This window comes from Drosophila mauritiana, chromosome 3R (assembly GCF_004382145.1).
Source record: "Drosophila mauritiana strain mau12 chromosome 3R, ASM438214v1, whole genome shotgun sequence".
Taxonomy (NCBI): domain Eukaryota; kingdom Metazoa; phylum Arthropoda; class Insecta; order Diptera; family Drosophilidae; genus Drosophila; species Drosophila mauritiana.
The window spans coordinates 18964396-18980837 of NC_046670.1; the positions used below are offsets into that span (position 1 = coordinate 18964396).

General features: G+C 40.5%; 3 protein-coding genes across 3 annotated transcripts in view; 2 read left to right on the forward strand and 1 right to left on the reverse strand.

Moving 5' to 3' along the window:
- The window catches only part of LOC117142742, a 57090-nt gene extending 53091 nt beyond the window's left edge, over window positions 1–3999 (forward strand). Inside the window, exon 7 of the mRNA XM_033306913.1 lies at window positions 1313–3999. Within this exon, the coding sequence (XP_033162804.1) occupies window positions 1313–3827 (2515 nt within the window). The 3' untranslated portion in view covers window positions 3828–3999. The remainder of the gene's footprint in view (window positions 1–1312) is intronic.
- A 7827-nt stretch (window positions 4000–11826) lies between these two features.
- LOC117144300 lies at window positions 11827–13390 on the forward strand. Its single transcript, XM_033309406.1, has 4 exons — window positions 11827–12442; window positions 12504–12603; window positions 12670–12889; window positions 12944–13390. Exons 1-4 carry the CDS (start codon window positions 11964–11966, stop codon window positions 13204–13206), a joined length of 1062 nt encoding a protein of 353 aa, XP_033165297.1. The 5' UTR covers window positions 11827–11963; the 3' UTR covers window positions 13207–13390.
- Window positions 13391–13443: 53 nt separating this feature from the next.
- On the reverse strand, window positions 13444–16400 carry LOC117144299 (isocitrate dehydrogenase [NAD] subunit beta, mitochondrial). Its single transcript, XM_033309405.1, has 6 exons — window positions 16115–16400; window positions 15908–15955; window positions 15754–15846; window positions 15065–15181; window positions 14426–15007; window positions 13444–14303 (listed from the first exon to the last, which is right to left on the reverse strand). The coding sequence occupies exons 1-6, from the start codon at window positions 16154–16156 to the stop codon at window positions 14073–14075; spliced, it is 1113 nt and encodes a 370-aa protein (XP_033165296.1). The 5' UTR covers window positions 16157–16400; the 3' UTR covers window positions 13444–14072.
- Window positions 16401–16442: the final 42 nt, after the last annotated feature.

Consider the following 16442-nt stretch of genomic DNA (forward strand, 5'->3'; position numbering starts at 1 on the left):
ATTCTTAGAACATCCTATGGTTGGTTTAAAGTGTGTAGTTATTTTTATATATTTTTAAAATATTATTTTCCATTATCCTAAGACCCAAACATAGAAAAAAATATATTATAATCACAAAAATTAATAAAAAAAAACTCATAAAGTTTTTTAAATATTTTCAATCCTATAGTTAAAATATTTAATTATTAAATATAGTTTCAGCATATGATTTTTGCTTAAACTATTTGTAAATATATTTTTTTGGTATTCTAAATCCCTAAAGTTTATACTACACACATAGTTCTAGCAGTTCAAAAATATAATACAATTGTATAGAAAGGTTTCCTAGCATATGAAACATAATTTTCGCGCAGTGCACCCTTGTTGTTGCTGTCGGAAAACAAAAGTTGCCTCTTCCTGATGAGTTAGTGGGAGCAGAAGGAAATGCGCTTGGACTCACGCTCGCGTTGGTATTAAGTGAAAAATGTTTACGTTTTTTTCTTTTTCGGGAGAATGTCTCCTTTCGTGTGATTTTTTTGTGTTTTTTGGTATTCGTCTAATGAACTTCAAAAACATATTTGGTCCCAAACTCCAGCCCCCACCGATCGCCACTCCCCCGCCGACTTGTCATCTTTTGTCTTTCCCCAAAAAAAAAGGAAATGAATGGCCACCGAAATGGGGGAATAAAAAAAAAGAAGAAAAGATTGTACAGCATCCTTGGCTTTGCCTTTGACACCAGTGTCGTCTTTTCCTCCTCGCCTGCTGCAGACATTTAAGAAGCACTCATTGTCAGTCCTTTCGAGTGCCCGTGTCCCTGTGTTAGTAAGGATGTGAGTGTGTGTCTGTGTGGGTGCCGAAAAAAGGAGTGCTTTCTACTAAGCCAAAATGGGAAGTGGCTGTCAAGTTCTTTGATGGTGCTGCCAAAAAATATTACCCTCGAAGACCGAAACCCACTGACGAAAATTGCCGGGAGATAAAAAGTTGATTGACTTGCTGACTTTTTTGGCGGGCGAGTTTGGGTGGTTGTGTGTGGAAGGTGGCTTCATCGTATATTTTAGGGGGAAATCCGAAACGAATTGACAGAAATATACAATCTTATCACAACACCTGAGTGGTTGTAAAGCAGAATATGACGTTTACGAACTCGCAATAAACCAATCATCATGAGCTTTAACAGATATTACGAAATATCACCAGTGGGTAGATAAGCATTAATAAAAGATAATAGTATATATTAATTATATATCAGTAAAAGTATATATAGAAGGTTGCGCTACTTAAAAACTTTTGGATTGACACTGAAAACATAATTTATTTCCGTTATCCCTTGCAGAGCCTGTGCCACGCCCACATCGTCGGGAAGAAGGGCGTACAGTGAAGAGGATCTGAGCCGGGCCCTGCAGGATGTGGTGGCCAACAAGCTGGATGCCCGGAAATCGGCTAGCCAGCACCATGAGCAGCGCTCCATTCTGGACAACCGGCTGTTCAAGATGAAACACCAGGACCAGGAGCAGGATCATGATGGCGACGAGCTCGAGGACTCCAACGATGATGCTGAGGCGGAAGTGGACAGCAATGCGTCGACACCGGCGTATCCCGCAGAGTTTGCAAGGGCTCAACTGCGCAAACTGAGCCACCTGTCCGAGCACAATGGCAGCGATCTGGGCGAGGATCTGGATCGTGGATCACCGAAAATGGGGCGACATCCGGCCTGCGGCAATGCCAGTGCCAATCAGGGCGCTCCGCCATCCATTCCGCTGGATGCTAATGTCCTGCTGCACACTCTGATGCTGGCAGCTGGCATCGGAGCAATGCCCAAGCTGGATGAAACGCAAACGGTGGGCGACTTGATCAAGGGTCTGCTGGTGGCCAACACTGGTGGCATGATGAACGAGGGACTGCTGAATCTGCTGTCCGCCAGTCAGGAGAACAGCAATGGCAATGCCTCGCTGCTGCTGCAACAGCAGCAGCATCAGCAACACCATCAGCAGCAGCAGCAACATGTCGCCGCCTACCGGCATCGCCTGCCCAAGTCGGAGACTCCGGAAACGAACTCCTCTTTGGACCCGAACGATGCCAGCGAGGATCCCATACTGAAGATTCCGTCCTTCAAGGTCAGCGGTCCGGCCAGCAGCAGCAGCCTGTCGCCGAGCGGACTGGTTGGTGGTCACCACCATACGCTGAACAACAACAACAGCCTCAGCATCAGCAACAACAGCAACCACAGCAGCAACAGCCATCGGAACGGCAGCAATCGCAGCCCGCATTCCGCATCGCCCATGCTGGCCGCGGCCGTGGCCCAAGGTGGCTACTCCGCCGGCAACAGTTTGCTGACCTCATCCTCGTCCAGCATACAGAAGATGATGGCCAGCAATATCCAGCGGCAGATCAACGAGCAGAGCGGCCAGGAGAGTCTCAGGAACGGGAATATCAGCGATTGCAGCAGCAACAATGGCGGCTCCTCCTCGCTGGGATACAAGAAGCCGAGCATTTCGGTGGCCAAGATCATTGGCGGAACGGACACCTCACGGTTCGGAGCCTCGCCCAATCTGCTGTCCCAACAGCACCATCCGGCTCACCACCTGACCCACCAGCAACAGCAGCAGCAGCTGAGCGCCCAGGAGGCATTGGGCAAGGGAACGCGACCAAAGAGGGGCAAGTATCGCAACTACGACCGCGACAGTTTGGTGGAGGCGGTCAAGGCGGTGCAGAGAGGTGAAATGTCGGTTCATCGGGCGGGCAGCTACTACGGCGTACCGCATTCCACACTGGAGTACAAGGTCAAGGAGCGTCACCTGATGCGACCGCGCAAGCGGGAGCCCAAGCCGCAGCCCGATCTCGTCGGCCTGACCGGACCAGCCAACAAGCTGCAGCTGGACAAACTGAAGGCGGGACCACATGGTGGCTCCAAGCTGAGCAACGCCCTCAAGAACCAAAACAACCAGGCGGCTGCGGCGGCGGCGGCAGCAGCAGCAGCAGCGGCCGCTGCCACGCCCAACGGCCTGAAACTGCCCCTCTTCGAGGCGGGGCCACAGCAGTTGTCCTTTCAGCCGAACATGTTCTGGCCCCAGACGAACGCCACGAATGCCTACGGCCTGGACTTCAATCGCATCACGGAGGCGATGCGGAATCCCCAGGCCTCCAATCACCACGGCCTGTTGAAGAGTCCCCAGGACATGGTGGAGAACGTGTACGATGGCATCATCAGGAAGACGCTGCTGGCGAGCGAGGGCAATGGCAGTGCGGCGGGTAATGGCAGCAACGGTAGCAATGGCAACGGGCATGGGCACGGGCATGGCCATGGACACGCCCTGCTCGATCAGCTGCTGGTGAAGAAGACCCCCTTGCCGTTCACCAACCATCGGAACAATGACTACGCCGCCACCAGCGGGGAGAGCGTGAAGCGGTCGGGCAGTCCCATGGGCAACTATGCGGACATCAAGCGGGAGCGCCTGAGCGCCGACAGCGGCGGCAGCAGCGATGAGGAGCACTCGGCCAGCCACATCAATAACAACAACAGCGACTTGGCGCACAACAAGAACAAGAGCGGCGGCGGCGGCGGCAATGGTCAGACCAATGGGAACGGCAGGACCAGCCGGATGACGTCGCGGGATGACTCCGAAACGGATGCCAGCAGCTTGAAGAGCGGCGAAAGTGGCGGCCAGCAAAACCACAAAATGATGGATCTCAATGGCGGCAGCAGCAGCAGCAGTCACATCAAGTGCGAATCGGAGGCGGCCACCGGACACCACAGTCCTGGACACCACACCACATCCATACTGCACGAGAAGCTGGCCCAGATCAAGGCCGAGCAGGTGGACCAGGCGGAGCAGGCGGATCAGTTATAGGAGCAGCCGATGGCCGCGAATCCAGCGTTCGCCTGGCCACCGCTGGCCGCCCACTACTACAGCTTCTAGGCGGAGGGAAGGGGGAACACCAAATTAAGCCACGTTTTTTGATAGTACCATACAAATCACTATATAGAATTATATATATATATACATATATAATAATTTATGCCAGCCAGCTGACCGATGTGCGTGGTAAATGTGCGCTAGCTCTTAGTTAAATGTGTAATCAACTGCATAGGGGAAAAACAAAACCACAGGAAATCATAAACAACAACAAACAAACAAAAAAAAACAAAAATAGCAAGCAAAGAAACATACATTTGTGCCCCGGAGTGTACGATGTATATTTTTGTTTCGTTTTGACAATCGACAAATAGGCATTCTCTTGTACAAACTTTCTTAAAAGCTAACAACAAAACAAATCTAAAACCTTAAGACCAAAAAAAAAACAAAAAAGAAAAACGAATACTGAGCAAAAACCAAGAACCATTTTCATTTTGCATTTCGTTTCGAATCGCATTTTTGTGTTGAGCATATTTTTTACTGAACAGCAAATGAAACAGTCCAATGGGAAAATATATATAGCAGAAATATATAGCACTTACAAGCCAACAACTTAATCGACTTCTGTTTTGGCCAGGTTTCTGGCCCACGAGCTGCGATTTTCGCACATTCCATAAGATACTCTTATGTTCCATAATACTTGTAGTTTTCTTACGCAAATTTCTAGAGCCGCAGCTCAAACAGGCCAAAACCAAAAAAATGACCAGGCAGTTGTCCTCGACATAGACACAATGAGTATAGCCAACAACAGCAACTACAACAACAATAACTACAGCAAAGAGACCATAACAACAACAACAACAGTAACAACAATAACTAGCAACAACAACAGCAATATCCGATCAATAACAACAACAACCAGCAAAACAAGCAATAATAATACAAGACTCTACAATACAAAGAAATGAAACAATGAAATAGCAAAATTCAAAAATTCAAAAATATAAACCGAAAAAACAACAATCAAAAACCAAAACAAAATTATCCACAAAAATTCAACATTTTTTATGATTTCAAAAGATGAAAATACAAAACGGAAATCAATAAACAAAGCTGCCTTCACATTTACAAATTAAATAAATTAGTAAGCAAAGCGAGACAAAGCACACAAAATAATAATTCAAATGAAACGCAAACGCAGAGTAAAAAGCAAAAACAATTTTTCGAAATATCAGTCCCAAATTACATTTTTATTTTAAAAAATTCAAAAACCTAAGAATACAAAATATTACACCCCAAAACATTCAAAATTATTTTCATTCGAAAAAAATTTCACACATATTCAAATATAGTAATCAAAATTAAAGTGTTTCGGTGTTAAAAAATAAAAGAAAAAATTACAAAAATATATATCTGTGTTTAGGCTTTAAAACGGAAATTTGAAAACAAAATTTCAAGATTTCGGCTTAAAAGTAAAAAGAGACAAAAAACAAAACAAATTTTGAGAACACACATTTCATGTACAGTCGCCTAACCACCAAAAGTAAGAAAGCATAAATATATAAAGACTTTATATTACTATATACCATATGATATATATTTGTATATTTATGTATGTGTGTGTCTTCATCACTACGCGTATACCTCAAACCAAACACATGATCATTTTGAGCAACTAAACATATTTAAATGTACTTATACACTCTACACACTCTTTTACAGGAGAGCAAAACATATTTACACAGTTAACCCCCCAATCCAAATCTTTGGCCCTCCTTTCGACGTATCTACATTTCGTTTGACTTTGAAATTCTATCTATGGGTAAACAACTACTAACTAAATGTCTGCGTAAATGAAAATAGACGAAAAATTATATAAATGTACCTAAAAACATATTTTGTGTGCTAGCTAGTAAGTGTCAAAAGAAAAAAAAAACATACAAAAACGATATACAATATATTTAAATGAAGATGAGCTGAGGAAAATTGTCGGAAATATTTGAAAATATTTAGCGAATTATAATACAAGAAACAGTCAAAGGATGGCAAGGAAAATTGTGGAAAATAGCAAGCGAAATGCGTTTAATAATTATATTGAAATCATTTAAAGGCATTTAATATATTTATCATTTCCACGATGCGCTGGATAAAAAAGTATTTATTGGCTAATCTCCCAAATTACATTTGATGTGCATAAATGTTGTGGTTTAGAATCAAAATCAAAGGTAACAAAATTAAAAGTTAAGGCTTAAAAATGTAAAAAAAAATTAATACAATTATGAATTTTGGTATAATAGCGGAGAGTTCTGCGAACCTAAAGGAATTCAAAATGTTTATTATATGAAAAATGGAAAAAATGGAAGGGAAAATAGGCGGGAGTAGATAAAGAATGGATGGAAATAAATCAAAAAGTATTTATTGCTAATTTAATTATATTTGAAGTATACATACATATTTATTATATACATACATATATATTAGACACACTATCTGTGATTAATAATCCAAAATTTTGAAGAGCATTTTCTGAAATAACGTTGGCTAAGCATATGCGAAAAGACAAAACCAATGGATAAAGAAACACACACCCATGTAAAGAAATTGTAGACAGATCGGATAAAACGAAACTAAACCAAGCACAAGCTAATGGCCAAAATGCAGTTGGCCGCGAAAATCGAGCGCTGCATTTGGCCAAGAGAATTTCTTAAGCTACGGCACACATCACTGAAAAAAAAAACTGAAAACTGAATACTGAGAATAGGAAACAGTAAGCAGAAGACAAGATCGATGGTACTGTTCAGAACATATATAGTTGTATATATTTTGGAATAATGTTTACCAGTTCAAGTCAAAATTAAATGGAAAAAAACGCAAAGTCTTTTATAATGCAAAATTATACAAAGGAAAATTATAAATACAATTTCGCAACGCTAAAAAAATGAAAAACGAAAATATTGATGTAAAAAGAATGAAAATCAAACTTAAAATAATAAACAAGATAAAGTGCAATTATACGGTTTAAATAAGCAAATTTAAGAAACAAACGTTATAAACAAAAACACAAACATGTTAAAAAAATGAGAATATTTCGAAGCAAGTTTAGCTACAAATTCCAAGGCAACTGATAATGACAAGAACCATTTACAAGAAAAACCAAGACAGCAAAGTACAGTGCGTTTCCTAACCCACAACACGGGCAATAGAATACTAGCATTCCATTGCCCACGGAGAACTGAAACGCACTTTGGCCCTACTTTATATTGATAGGATAATCGGATCCAAAATATGAAAACCAAATTTGGGATCAGCAGCGATTAAAACCTTAACGGAAGTTCATAACTGCAGAAAGGAAGTCGAAAGTCGAAATGTCAAACTAGTGGTAGTTCGAAACACAAAAACAAAACAAACCAATCGAGTGTAATTGAGTGACAGCTTGAGAATGTTGAATTGTATAGAATTTTTGCTTGTGCACCTGGTCGTGGGGGGGCGTGGTTGCGCCCCCTTTTTGGTTTCTGGGTGGACAGGCGAAAACGCTCAGGTACGTGTTTTATTTTTCGGAGAGAAACAAGATTGATTACCCATACATTACTTATTCTTTGTTTTACTACAACATAATAGTTAATATTTGTATAAAAAAAAAACGATGATGGCGAGGGAGGAAAACCAGCTAAAAAATTGATATATTCATAATATAGAATTGTTTTAAATGGTTTGAGAGCGAAAAATATTGAGGGTTTCTAGCGTGCTTCATGAAATTGCTCATATTTGTGTATAAAATCTAATTTGTTCAATGCGAATCAAAATTTGCTGAATATAAGTGCATATATGTATAATTAGAGTTTATTTTTCGGTTTAGTTAAGCGCATAAAATGATTACGATTTAAATAATTATTATTAATTATGACCTAATAGTAGGCAAATCAAAATTTCTTCACATAAAACAATCAACTTCTACTTTCAAATATTTTCTAGACATATGTAACTATAGTTATTATTCTATTATTATACGGACTAAAACTATTTAGCGCGTTGTTAGACTCGATTTATGGTTTGTACATATTAGACGACATTTTTATGGTATTCTCCTCTTTTTTTATTATTACTAGAATTATTACTCCCTATTTTAATTGACTTCTTAAATGGGCAACATCATTTGAACTATAGTGCAATTGTTTCAAACAAAACCAAGCAACCAACAACAAATATATTAACATTAAAGATTAATATAATTTACAAGCTTTCTTTGCCGATGCCAAGAAGGATGAATAACGCATATGTCTACCGTATGGATCGAAAATCAAAAATCATTTTAAGTGCACATAACTCTTTAAAATAGCAATTAGACTCTACGCATAGGTTTTTTCATTATTATGCGCACGCTTCAGTCCAAAAAATTGAAATTCTTCACATTCTCATTCACATGCTCAGTTCGAGACATCACAATCACAAGCCAGAAAAAGAAAACTCAAAACTTTTCACCTAAGTTCAACTTGAGCGAACGCAACAACTCGAGATCAGCAAAGATCACAAGCGAAAATTGCTAAGAAACAATAGCCCAGACGTGATAACAACCACAAAATAGCCACAACAATAGCCCAAAAATAATTGAAACAAAAATTGATTAAAAGCCAAAAAAACATAAAAATAATAAGAACTTAATTACATGAAACTAATTAATACAAAACGGGGACATAGACATGTCCAAAGCTCAGATTAAATCCAAGCAGCCTAAAGTCGATTGTACTTTTCTTTTTTCTATCCACAAATACAACCAACTACAACCAACAACAACAGCAGCAACCACAATTTTATTAAACAATAGTACTACTCTAACTACAGAACTTAAATAGCCACAAGTAAATAGAAATAGCCACAGCAATTAACTTTAAACAAGATGCCCAGACACAGACACACACAGAAACGTTTCTTCAAAACAGATTTGTATTCTTAGCCACATAACCGATACGATACAATAGCCACTTAATTAGGATCGATCATAGCCAAGCAATAGAATCAGATACAAACTCAGAACCGGAAACAGGAAATCGTCAATCGCGAATCGGAAAAAAGAAGCAGCACCAAATCGAACTGCAAAGGCAAAAACCCATTATATTAATAATGGGAAGAAAAATATAATGAACAAAACCAATTTTTATTTCAATTATTAACTTATAAACACAACAACAACAACCACAGCTCCACACAGTTACAGTTACAACAACAACAATAGCCCTAGAAAATAATATTCATAATTAATCAATCAATCAATCCGTAAAACCAACAACTTCAATAGTTATAAGCAATTGGCGTAAAAAAAAGCGAAAACAACCAAAATCTTAGCCAGGCAAAAGTTTTGAGCATATTTTTCATTATTTTTACAACAAACAAACAAACTGATGTAAGTACAATTCATAAAATTAGACTTTCGGTAAACTATAATAAAGAAAATAGAGCAGAAAAAAACATTTTTTTTTGCATTACATAATTGCTACAAAATTCAAAAAGAAAGAACGATTTTTTAGTGGAAAACAAAAGCCAATAAAAAGAATTCGCATTATTATTAGCAATAGCCCATAAGTACAGCAAAATGTATTAGCAATAAAGCTAAAAAAAACACAAAAAAGCAGAGATTTTAAAAAGAAACAGAAAAGTGAAGAAAAACTTAAAACTGCAAGAAAAATGTGAAACTAATTTGTTCTGCGTTGAAAATGAAATCCAAAATAAATATGTTTTATTTGATAAGTAATTTATAAACATATTACAATTTCGCTTAATTTGATTTACACACGAGTAAATGTAATAAATACATTGTACACCTTAAATTAATATTTACAACAGCAAAGGCAAAATTTCTGTTTAATAAGGCGTGCATAATTGTTATTATATTACACAACACACACATAACTAAGTTTAAGTTTATAATTTTCGTTATCTTTATTATTTACTTATTATGTTTTAAACGCAAAAACAAACCAGATATATACAATATATTTACGAATTAAACGTTTATTAATAAAATGGAAAATATTTTAGTTAAACCATTCGTTTATCGTTTGCATTTATCATCATTATCAGCACAGGAGGCTTTCCGTTCACACATTGCAGAATATAAGAAAAATCGAATATGAATATTAAATTAAGCACCGTCTAACAATTGCAACCAGATACTTAATACCATTATACGCAATAGTTCTAATTGACAGATGACACGAATATGAATAAACTGAACAATAGCCCAAAGTAAATATTGGCCATGGTAGCAGGCGGAAAAACCCTTCGCCCTTCTAACGTGGCCAATATTTGCTCCATTTTCACATGCAAGAGATGAGCAACAACAACTACAACAACAACAATATCAATTGGCACTCAACAGATGCAATTCCCAACAACAACAACCATAACAACAACAACAATAAAAGGCAATTGAAACTTTAGTTTCGGTTAATTGAGTTTGATTTTTTAGTTCAGTTCTTAAGTTGATTCTCAACACTTTCGAAAATTGTTTCGGCTACAACCCACTGAAAAATTTTGGAATTTTTCCACCACAAAAATCAAAAATGGCACTAACTACACAGACGAGCCAAAGGAATCGTACATCTAAACTCAACACAGCTTCAGGGACCAACTAAAAGGAGAAATGATTTAAACTTAAATTAAAGAAATTATTAATGAAATCAACACTAAAATGTAAACACAAAAGCACACGACGTGTGACGTGGAAAACTAAAGCTAAATCATGTTTTGAGGCATATCTTAAAAAAAAAGGCAAAAATCGAGTTAGAAATTGCGAACAAAAATTGTGAAACTATGCTAAATTATGCAGAACCGGAAAATCGTATGTGTGTACATAAATGAAGGAGCAACCCTTTTGGTAATCTATATACATATATTATATACATTTAGCGTGTCAAAAAGTAAACCTAAACTTTAGATTCTAAAGCAACAAGAGCAAAATATCTAAATGCAGTGAAAACTTCAGGCCATGCAAACTTTGGATAAATTCTGATTAAAATTGTATTTGTAAGTCAAAAACAATGTATACGATATGCGAGGAAATTAACAAACTAAAACTGGATTAAGTGTAAAAAGAACATACATATTTCGATGGCAAAAATTGATTGAAAATGGAGAAACCCCCCAATTTACATAGAACTAATTATTATTTCGCTTTGGCGGTGACCTTTTGTGTAAATAAAAAAAAGCGAATGCCAAGTGGGATTCCCAACAAATCGAATATCAAATTAAAATGAAAAAAAAATAAAAAACAAACCAAATAAGGTAAATTCAAATTAGCAAAATTTTTGTCAACCAAAAAATGACCTAGTAAATGCTAAATTCAAATTTATAGTACATATTTGTGTATGGTATGAGTGTATTGCATAAGTTCGTAAGTTCGATGTGGGTGTATAACAATTATTATTAACATTATGCTTATCCCTTTCGTTTCCAAGTTATGTACATTTTGTTCGCAAGACAAACGAATAAATCGATCACCAAATTTGAAGCCAATAATAATGAACAAATAAGAACATGTGCTGAACTGCTGAATTCCAATTGAATTGCAACCAGAGTAACGAGATACACTACATTAACCGAAGCAAAAACATTGTAAAAAAGCATAAAAAACCAACCGAAACCAGTTGAGAATAAACGTCAAGGACACGGGCAAAAATTGCTTAAGAAAAGGATGAGATTTGTGTATATGTGAACAGAATGAGCAAAAATAGAGGGTATACGTTAGCTGTCCAAGAGCAAACTAAAAAAATTAACAACTTGTCGGAATGCAAGCCCCAAACAAAACTATTAACTTGTAATGATGTGAACTTGGAGCATACTCTCAGTATTTTTATGAATACTGTCAATAAAACATTAATTAAAGATTAACAACGTCTTTTCATAGCATTTTCATTTTTATTTTAAAATAACAGCTTAGGTAAGTATTTAAAATATATGTATTTCATTTGCTGTCAAATCCCAAAATTTCTGTACTTAGTTGCCACAAAAAATTCTCCAGATGAAGTTATCTTTCGACTCGTTCAGATAAACGTAGATGTTTTTTATCAAAAGCGAATAAAAAAGTTAGCATTAATTGGTTTAGAAGTAGTGCGCCAAAATTCGGAAATCCGCAGAATGACCATCCAAGGACTGAAGTGCGACCTCAGCCCGACGGTGACCACCTGTCTGCAGCTGAAGGACTGCGTCCGTCCGGACTGCTGTCCCATCCGGGACCCCATTCCCTACGATGCCGAGTGCTTCGTGCGGGACATTGGCCAGGAGCTGGACAAGCTGACGCATCGCCACGAGCGCATGTTCGTCAAGCGCCGGCGACTGATGGAAATGGCCATACCCAGGCGACGCACCTGCCGCTTTGTGCCCAAGTGCGCCTGCTCCTTTCCCAAGTCCATCGAGATGGTGCGACCATGTGACGCCCAGAATCACACGCGCACCGAGCAACTGGCTCTGCCCACCGTCCGTCGATTGCTTCACCGGCGGCGGACGGCCATCCTGGCGGGCGACTCCATTGGGGAGTCCATACTGAACCGGTGGCTTCGCTACAGCTATCTATCGCTGTACAGTCGTCTCACGAATATCCAGCCGTTGGTTAAGCCGTAAGTTAATATATCTTATGTTCATTATTATTTATAAACCTATTATACTTTGTCCTTCCAGGAAGAAGAAGAAGAAGAAGACGGAGAAGCAGCTGGCCAAGCACGAGAAGTACATCGAAAAGTTGGCGAAACCAAAACAAGCACCAAAGGTTCCAAAGCCGGTAAGTAATCACAACTATGCAAACTATAAGCAGCTGATAAAACTGATAACATCCCATTTCATTCAGGATCGTGGAGCGGGCGAGTTCGACCCCGTGCGTCTCAAGCAGCTGGCCAGTCCCAAGGCCTATTTGGAGGAGATCAAGCCCAAGTGGGAGCTGACCTCCCAGATGAAGGACTACAAGGCGACCAAGCGGATCAAGCAAATATCACAGCCCGTCGTGCGGGATAACGTTCACATCAACGAGAATCCGGAGAAGGTCTCGCCCAATGCCCTTCGCTACAAGCGTAAGTTACGCACTCAACTTTATTTGATCTTTTAATAGCATTGCTCCACTTTAGCGAGTGCCCGCATCAAGGAGATGTCCGAGCCACTGACCACGCGCGATGCCAACCAGGGACTGGCGGACGTCAAGGAGAATCCTTTCGGGATCGCGCCAAACGCGCTCAAATACAAGGCGAGCACGCGGATCAAGGAGCTGGCGGAGCCCAAGGAGTTCGAGAACACGCACATCCGGGAGAATCCGTTTGCCATATCGCCGGCGGCTCTGAAGGCCAAAGCCTCGCCACGCCTCATCGAGCTGGCCAAGCCCAAGGGTGGATAATAATTGGGGCCGGACGGGGACTGTGTGTCGTCTCCATAATCATTACCGTCCTTATTGGTGTTCTAAGTTTTTTATTTCGGCTACATTTGGTATCGACTTTACTAATAAATTTGTCTTTGGTTTTCTAAAAAACATCGGGTCCATCCGGGATTGGATTCCCTGCCAAAGTGGAGAAGGAGTTGGGAATAGCGATGAAATCTCCTTCGGTTTTTCAATCCAGTCAAAAAAAGTTTGAAATATGTTTGGGTTTTTTTTCTTTTGTTTGTATTACTTAAAATTTAGACAGCTCGAACTGACAATGGCTTTTAAATAATAATTAATTTAGATTTGAGTTTATTGTTATCTTTCTCACAGCTCCAGTGGAGTGGGTCCACTCAAAGCCGTCCGCTATCAGTTAATTGGTTTAGCAATATCATTTGTTTTCGGTTTTTTTTGTTTGCTTTTCAACTGGTTAAACATAAAATATAAGTCGACCGTAAATTAGGATCTTTGCAAAATCAAAATGGGGGGAAAAATAATACGTAAATAATTACAACATAATCAAGGATCGATGTATTACTGCCAATTGGTAAAACTAAAGAATTCGCGACTTTTGGATTCGGGGCGGGTCTGCAGGCGTTTCAATTGGACTAAACTTAAATATTCGCCGGAAATAATACTCAAATGAATGCACTGAAGACATCGGGACAAATAAAAAATTGGACGTAATAGGATAACTAAGAACTTTCAAGGTGTTTCTTTCAACAATTCAAAATTTAGGTGTGGCAACAACAGAAACTGTCTAATGTCGATTATATAAGCGCCAACGTTGTTGCCCATGATGTTGTAGACTTGCTGATCGCGCCGGCGATGACAGTGGTGCCCATCTAGGACATGTTCAGGATGATGGCGCGGGTAAAGTCCTGCGTGGTCGATTGTCCGCCCAGATCCTTGGTACGCACCTTGCCATCGTTCAGCACCTTGTTGATGGCATTCTGGATGATCTCGCCGTAGGTGGGCAGGTTGATGTGGCGCAACAGCTTCACGCCGCAGAGCAGCATGGCAGTGGGATTGGCCACGTTCTTGCCCACGGCCTCGGCGAAGGTGTGACGTGCACCCTGCAATCGGAAATCGGTATTAGAGATAAGAAGAATCTGAAGTGGATTCGCACTATTCGGCTCGAGAATCGTGTAAATCAGTGTCTTATGGATTATCTTTATGCCTTTATGGCGAATCTTACCGGCTCAAAGACGACGGATTCCGAGGAGTAGGAGGCACCAGCAACGACACCAGCACCGCCCACGAGACCACTGGCCAGATTGTCCACAATGGCACCATAGAGATTGGGGGTGACCATCACGTCGAACTGGTTGGGGTTGGACACCATCTGCATGGTCGTGTTGTCCACGATCATCTTCTCAAACTGGATGCGCGGATAGAGCCGGGAAACCTCTTCGCAGGAGCGTAGAAAGAGGCCATCGCCCAGCTTCATGATGTTCGCCTTGTGCACGGCGGTGACCTTCTTGCGCTGGTTCTTCGTGGCATAATCGAAGGCGAACTTGGCGATGCGCATGGACTTCTTGGCGGTGATAATCTTCAGGCACTCCACAATGCCGGGCACCGACTCGTGCTCCAACGCCGAGTACTCGCCCTCCGTCTGCTCGCGAATAATCACCGTGTCGATGTTGGTGTGGCGGGTCTTGACACCGGGCAAGCTGCGCACATGCACCACATTGGCGTACAGGTCCAGGTCGTTGCGGAGCTTCATGTTGAGGGTCTGCAGGTCACCCACATTGCTGTAGTCGGGTGTGGCCAAAACGCCCTAAAGGAGCACATTGATTAGATTTTGTCACACTATTTTATCTTGTTGCAAACTTACCTTAATGCACACTTTGTTTTTCTGAATGGAGGCCACCACATCCTCCAGTTTGGCACTTAGCACTGGATTGATTTCGGAAAGGAAGTAGCACTCGAAGTCCACGGGAACGCTGGCTGCCTGAACGACAAGATAAGATAATTATGCATATTGTCTTGGCTTCAAAAGTTATGGAATTTACATAGCACTTTTTAATTTAGTCGCACAAGGTTAGAACTATCTCATGTATGTAGAACATGTATTTTTAGCTAAAACGGAAATCCCGAAAACTACTAATATTTTCAAGTAGCCACTTATCACATATCTTTACGATACAGATAAGTTTGATGTTTTGATTTATATAATTAAAACACTCGTGATCGGGAAAAATGGAAGTGTTATCAAATACAATGCGCTCTGTAAAGAGTTAAATATAGTATTTAATTTTTATAGCCCTGTGCTTTTTGAATCTAATTGTTTCTAACTAAACGCAGACTTACGAGCTTGAAAATTAATATATCTTAAAAATTAACTTCACTTTTGAATGGGAACCCAAGCTAGCAGTGTTCCTAAGCTTAAATAGCCTTTTTTAAGAAGAGCAAGAGACGAAAGAGTATAGACTTATAAGTCTGCTTCGCCATCGACAGCGAATAAAGACGCGAAGTATTCCAATATACTGCATGTGAATGATGGCATCTGTGATGGATAGCTACCTTGAAGACCTCCTGGAGGGAGTAGACCAGCTCGGGACCCACACCGTCGCCGGGAATCAGTGTGCAGGTGGTCCTGTTGGCGCCGTAGTTATCCTGCAAGATCAATTAGTTTCCGGTTACATCCGATGCCGCTTAATAAGCGCATTTAACTCACCGTAGCCCGAACCGTCGACGTGGTGTGCAGACTACGTGCTGCCGCAGCCTAAAACGAGAAGAATGGAATGGAATCGTTAAGGCTGGCTAGGATTATAACCTCAAAAAAATAGAAACGTATAAGAATTGGGCCTCAGCGCAGAAATATTCGCACAGCGCGTCGCGAGCAAGTGTTTATGTAAGAGCTGCGGTTTGGATGGCCGTTTACCTGCATGAACGTGCGTCCAACTGTTCTCGCCAGCATCGACATTTTGCTATTCGGTTCGCTAGATCTTCCGGCTGTTGCTCCAAACTCAAAAGTGTGTCCTTCGGGCACGCGAAATTTGATTGCGATGTGATTTTTGCTCCGGTGCCAAACCGAAAATTTCAATAGGACCAAATCGACCACGCAAACCAGCTGATTGCCTCTGACTACCAGGGCTGGCGACAGCCGCCCACGAAACTGGCGCGTCCAGTGCTGGCCAACGACCAACTATCGCGATTTTGGCGTTCGAAAATTAGTAACGAACATATACGATTATTTAATGAATAAATTT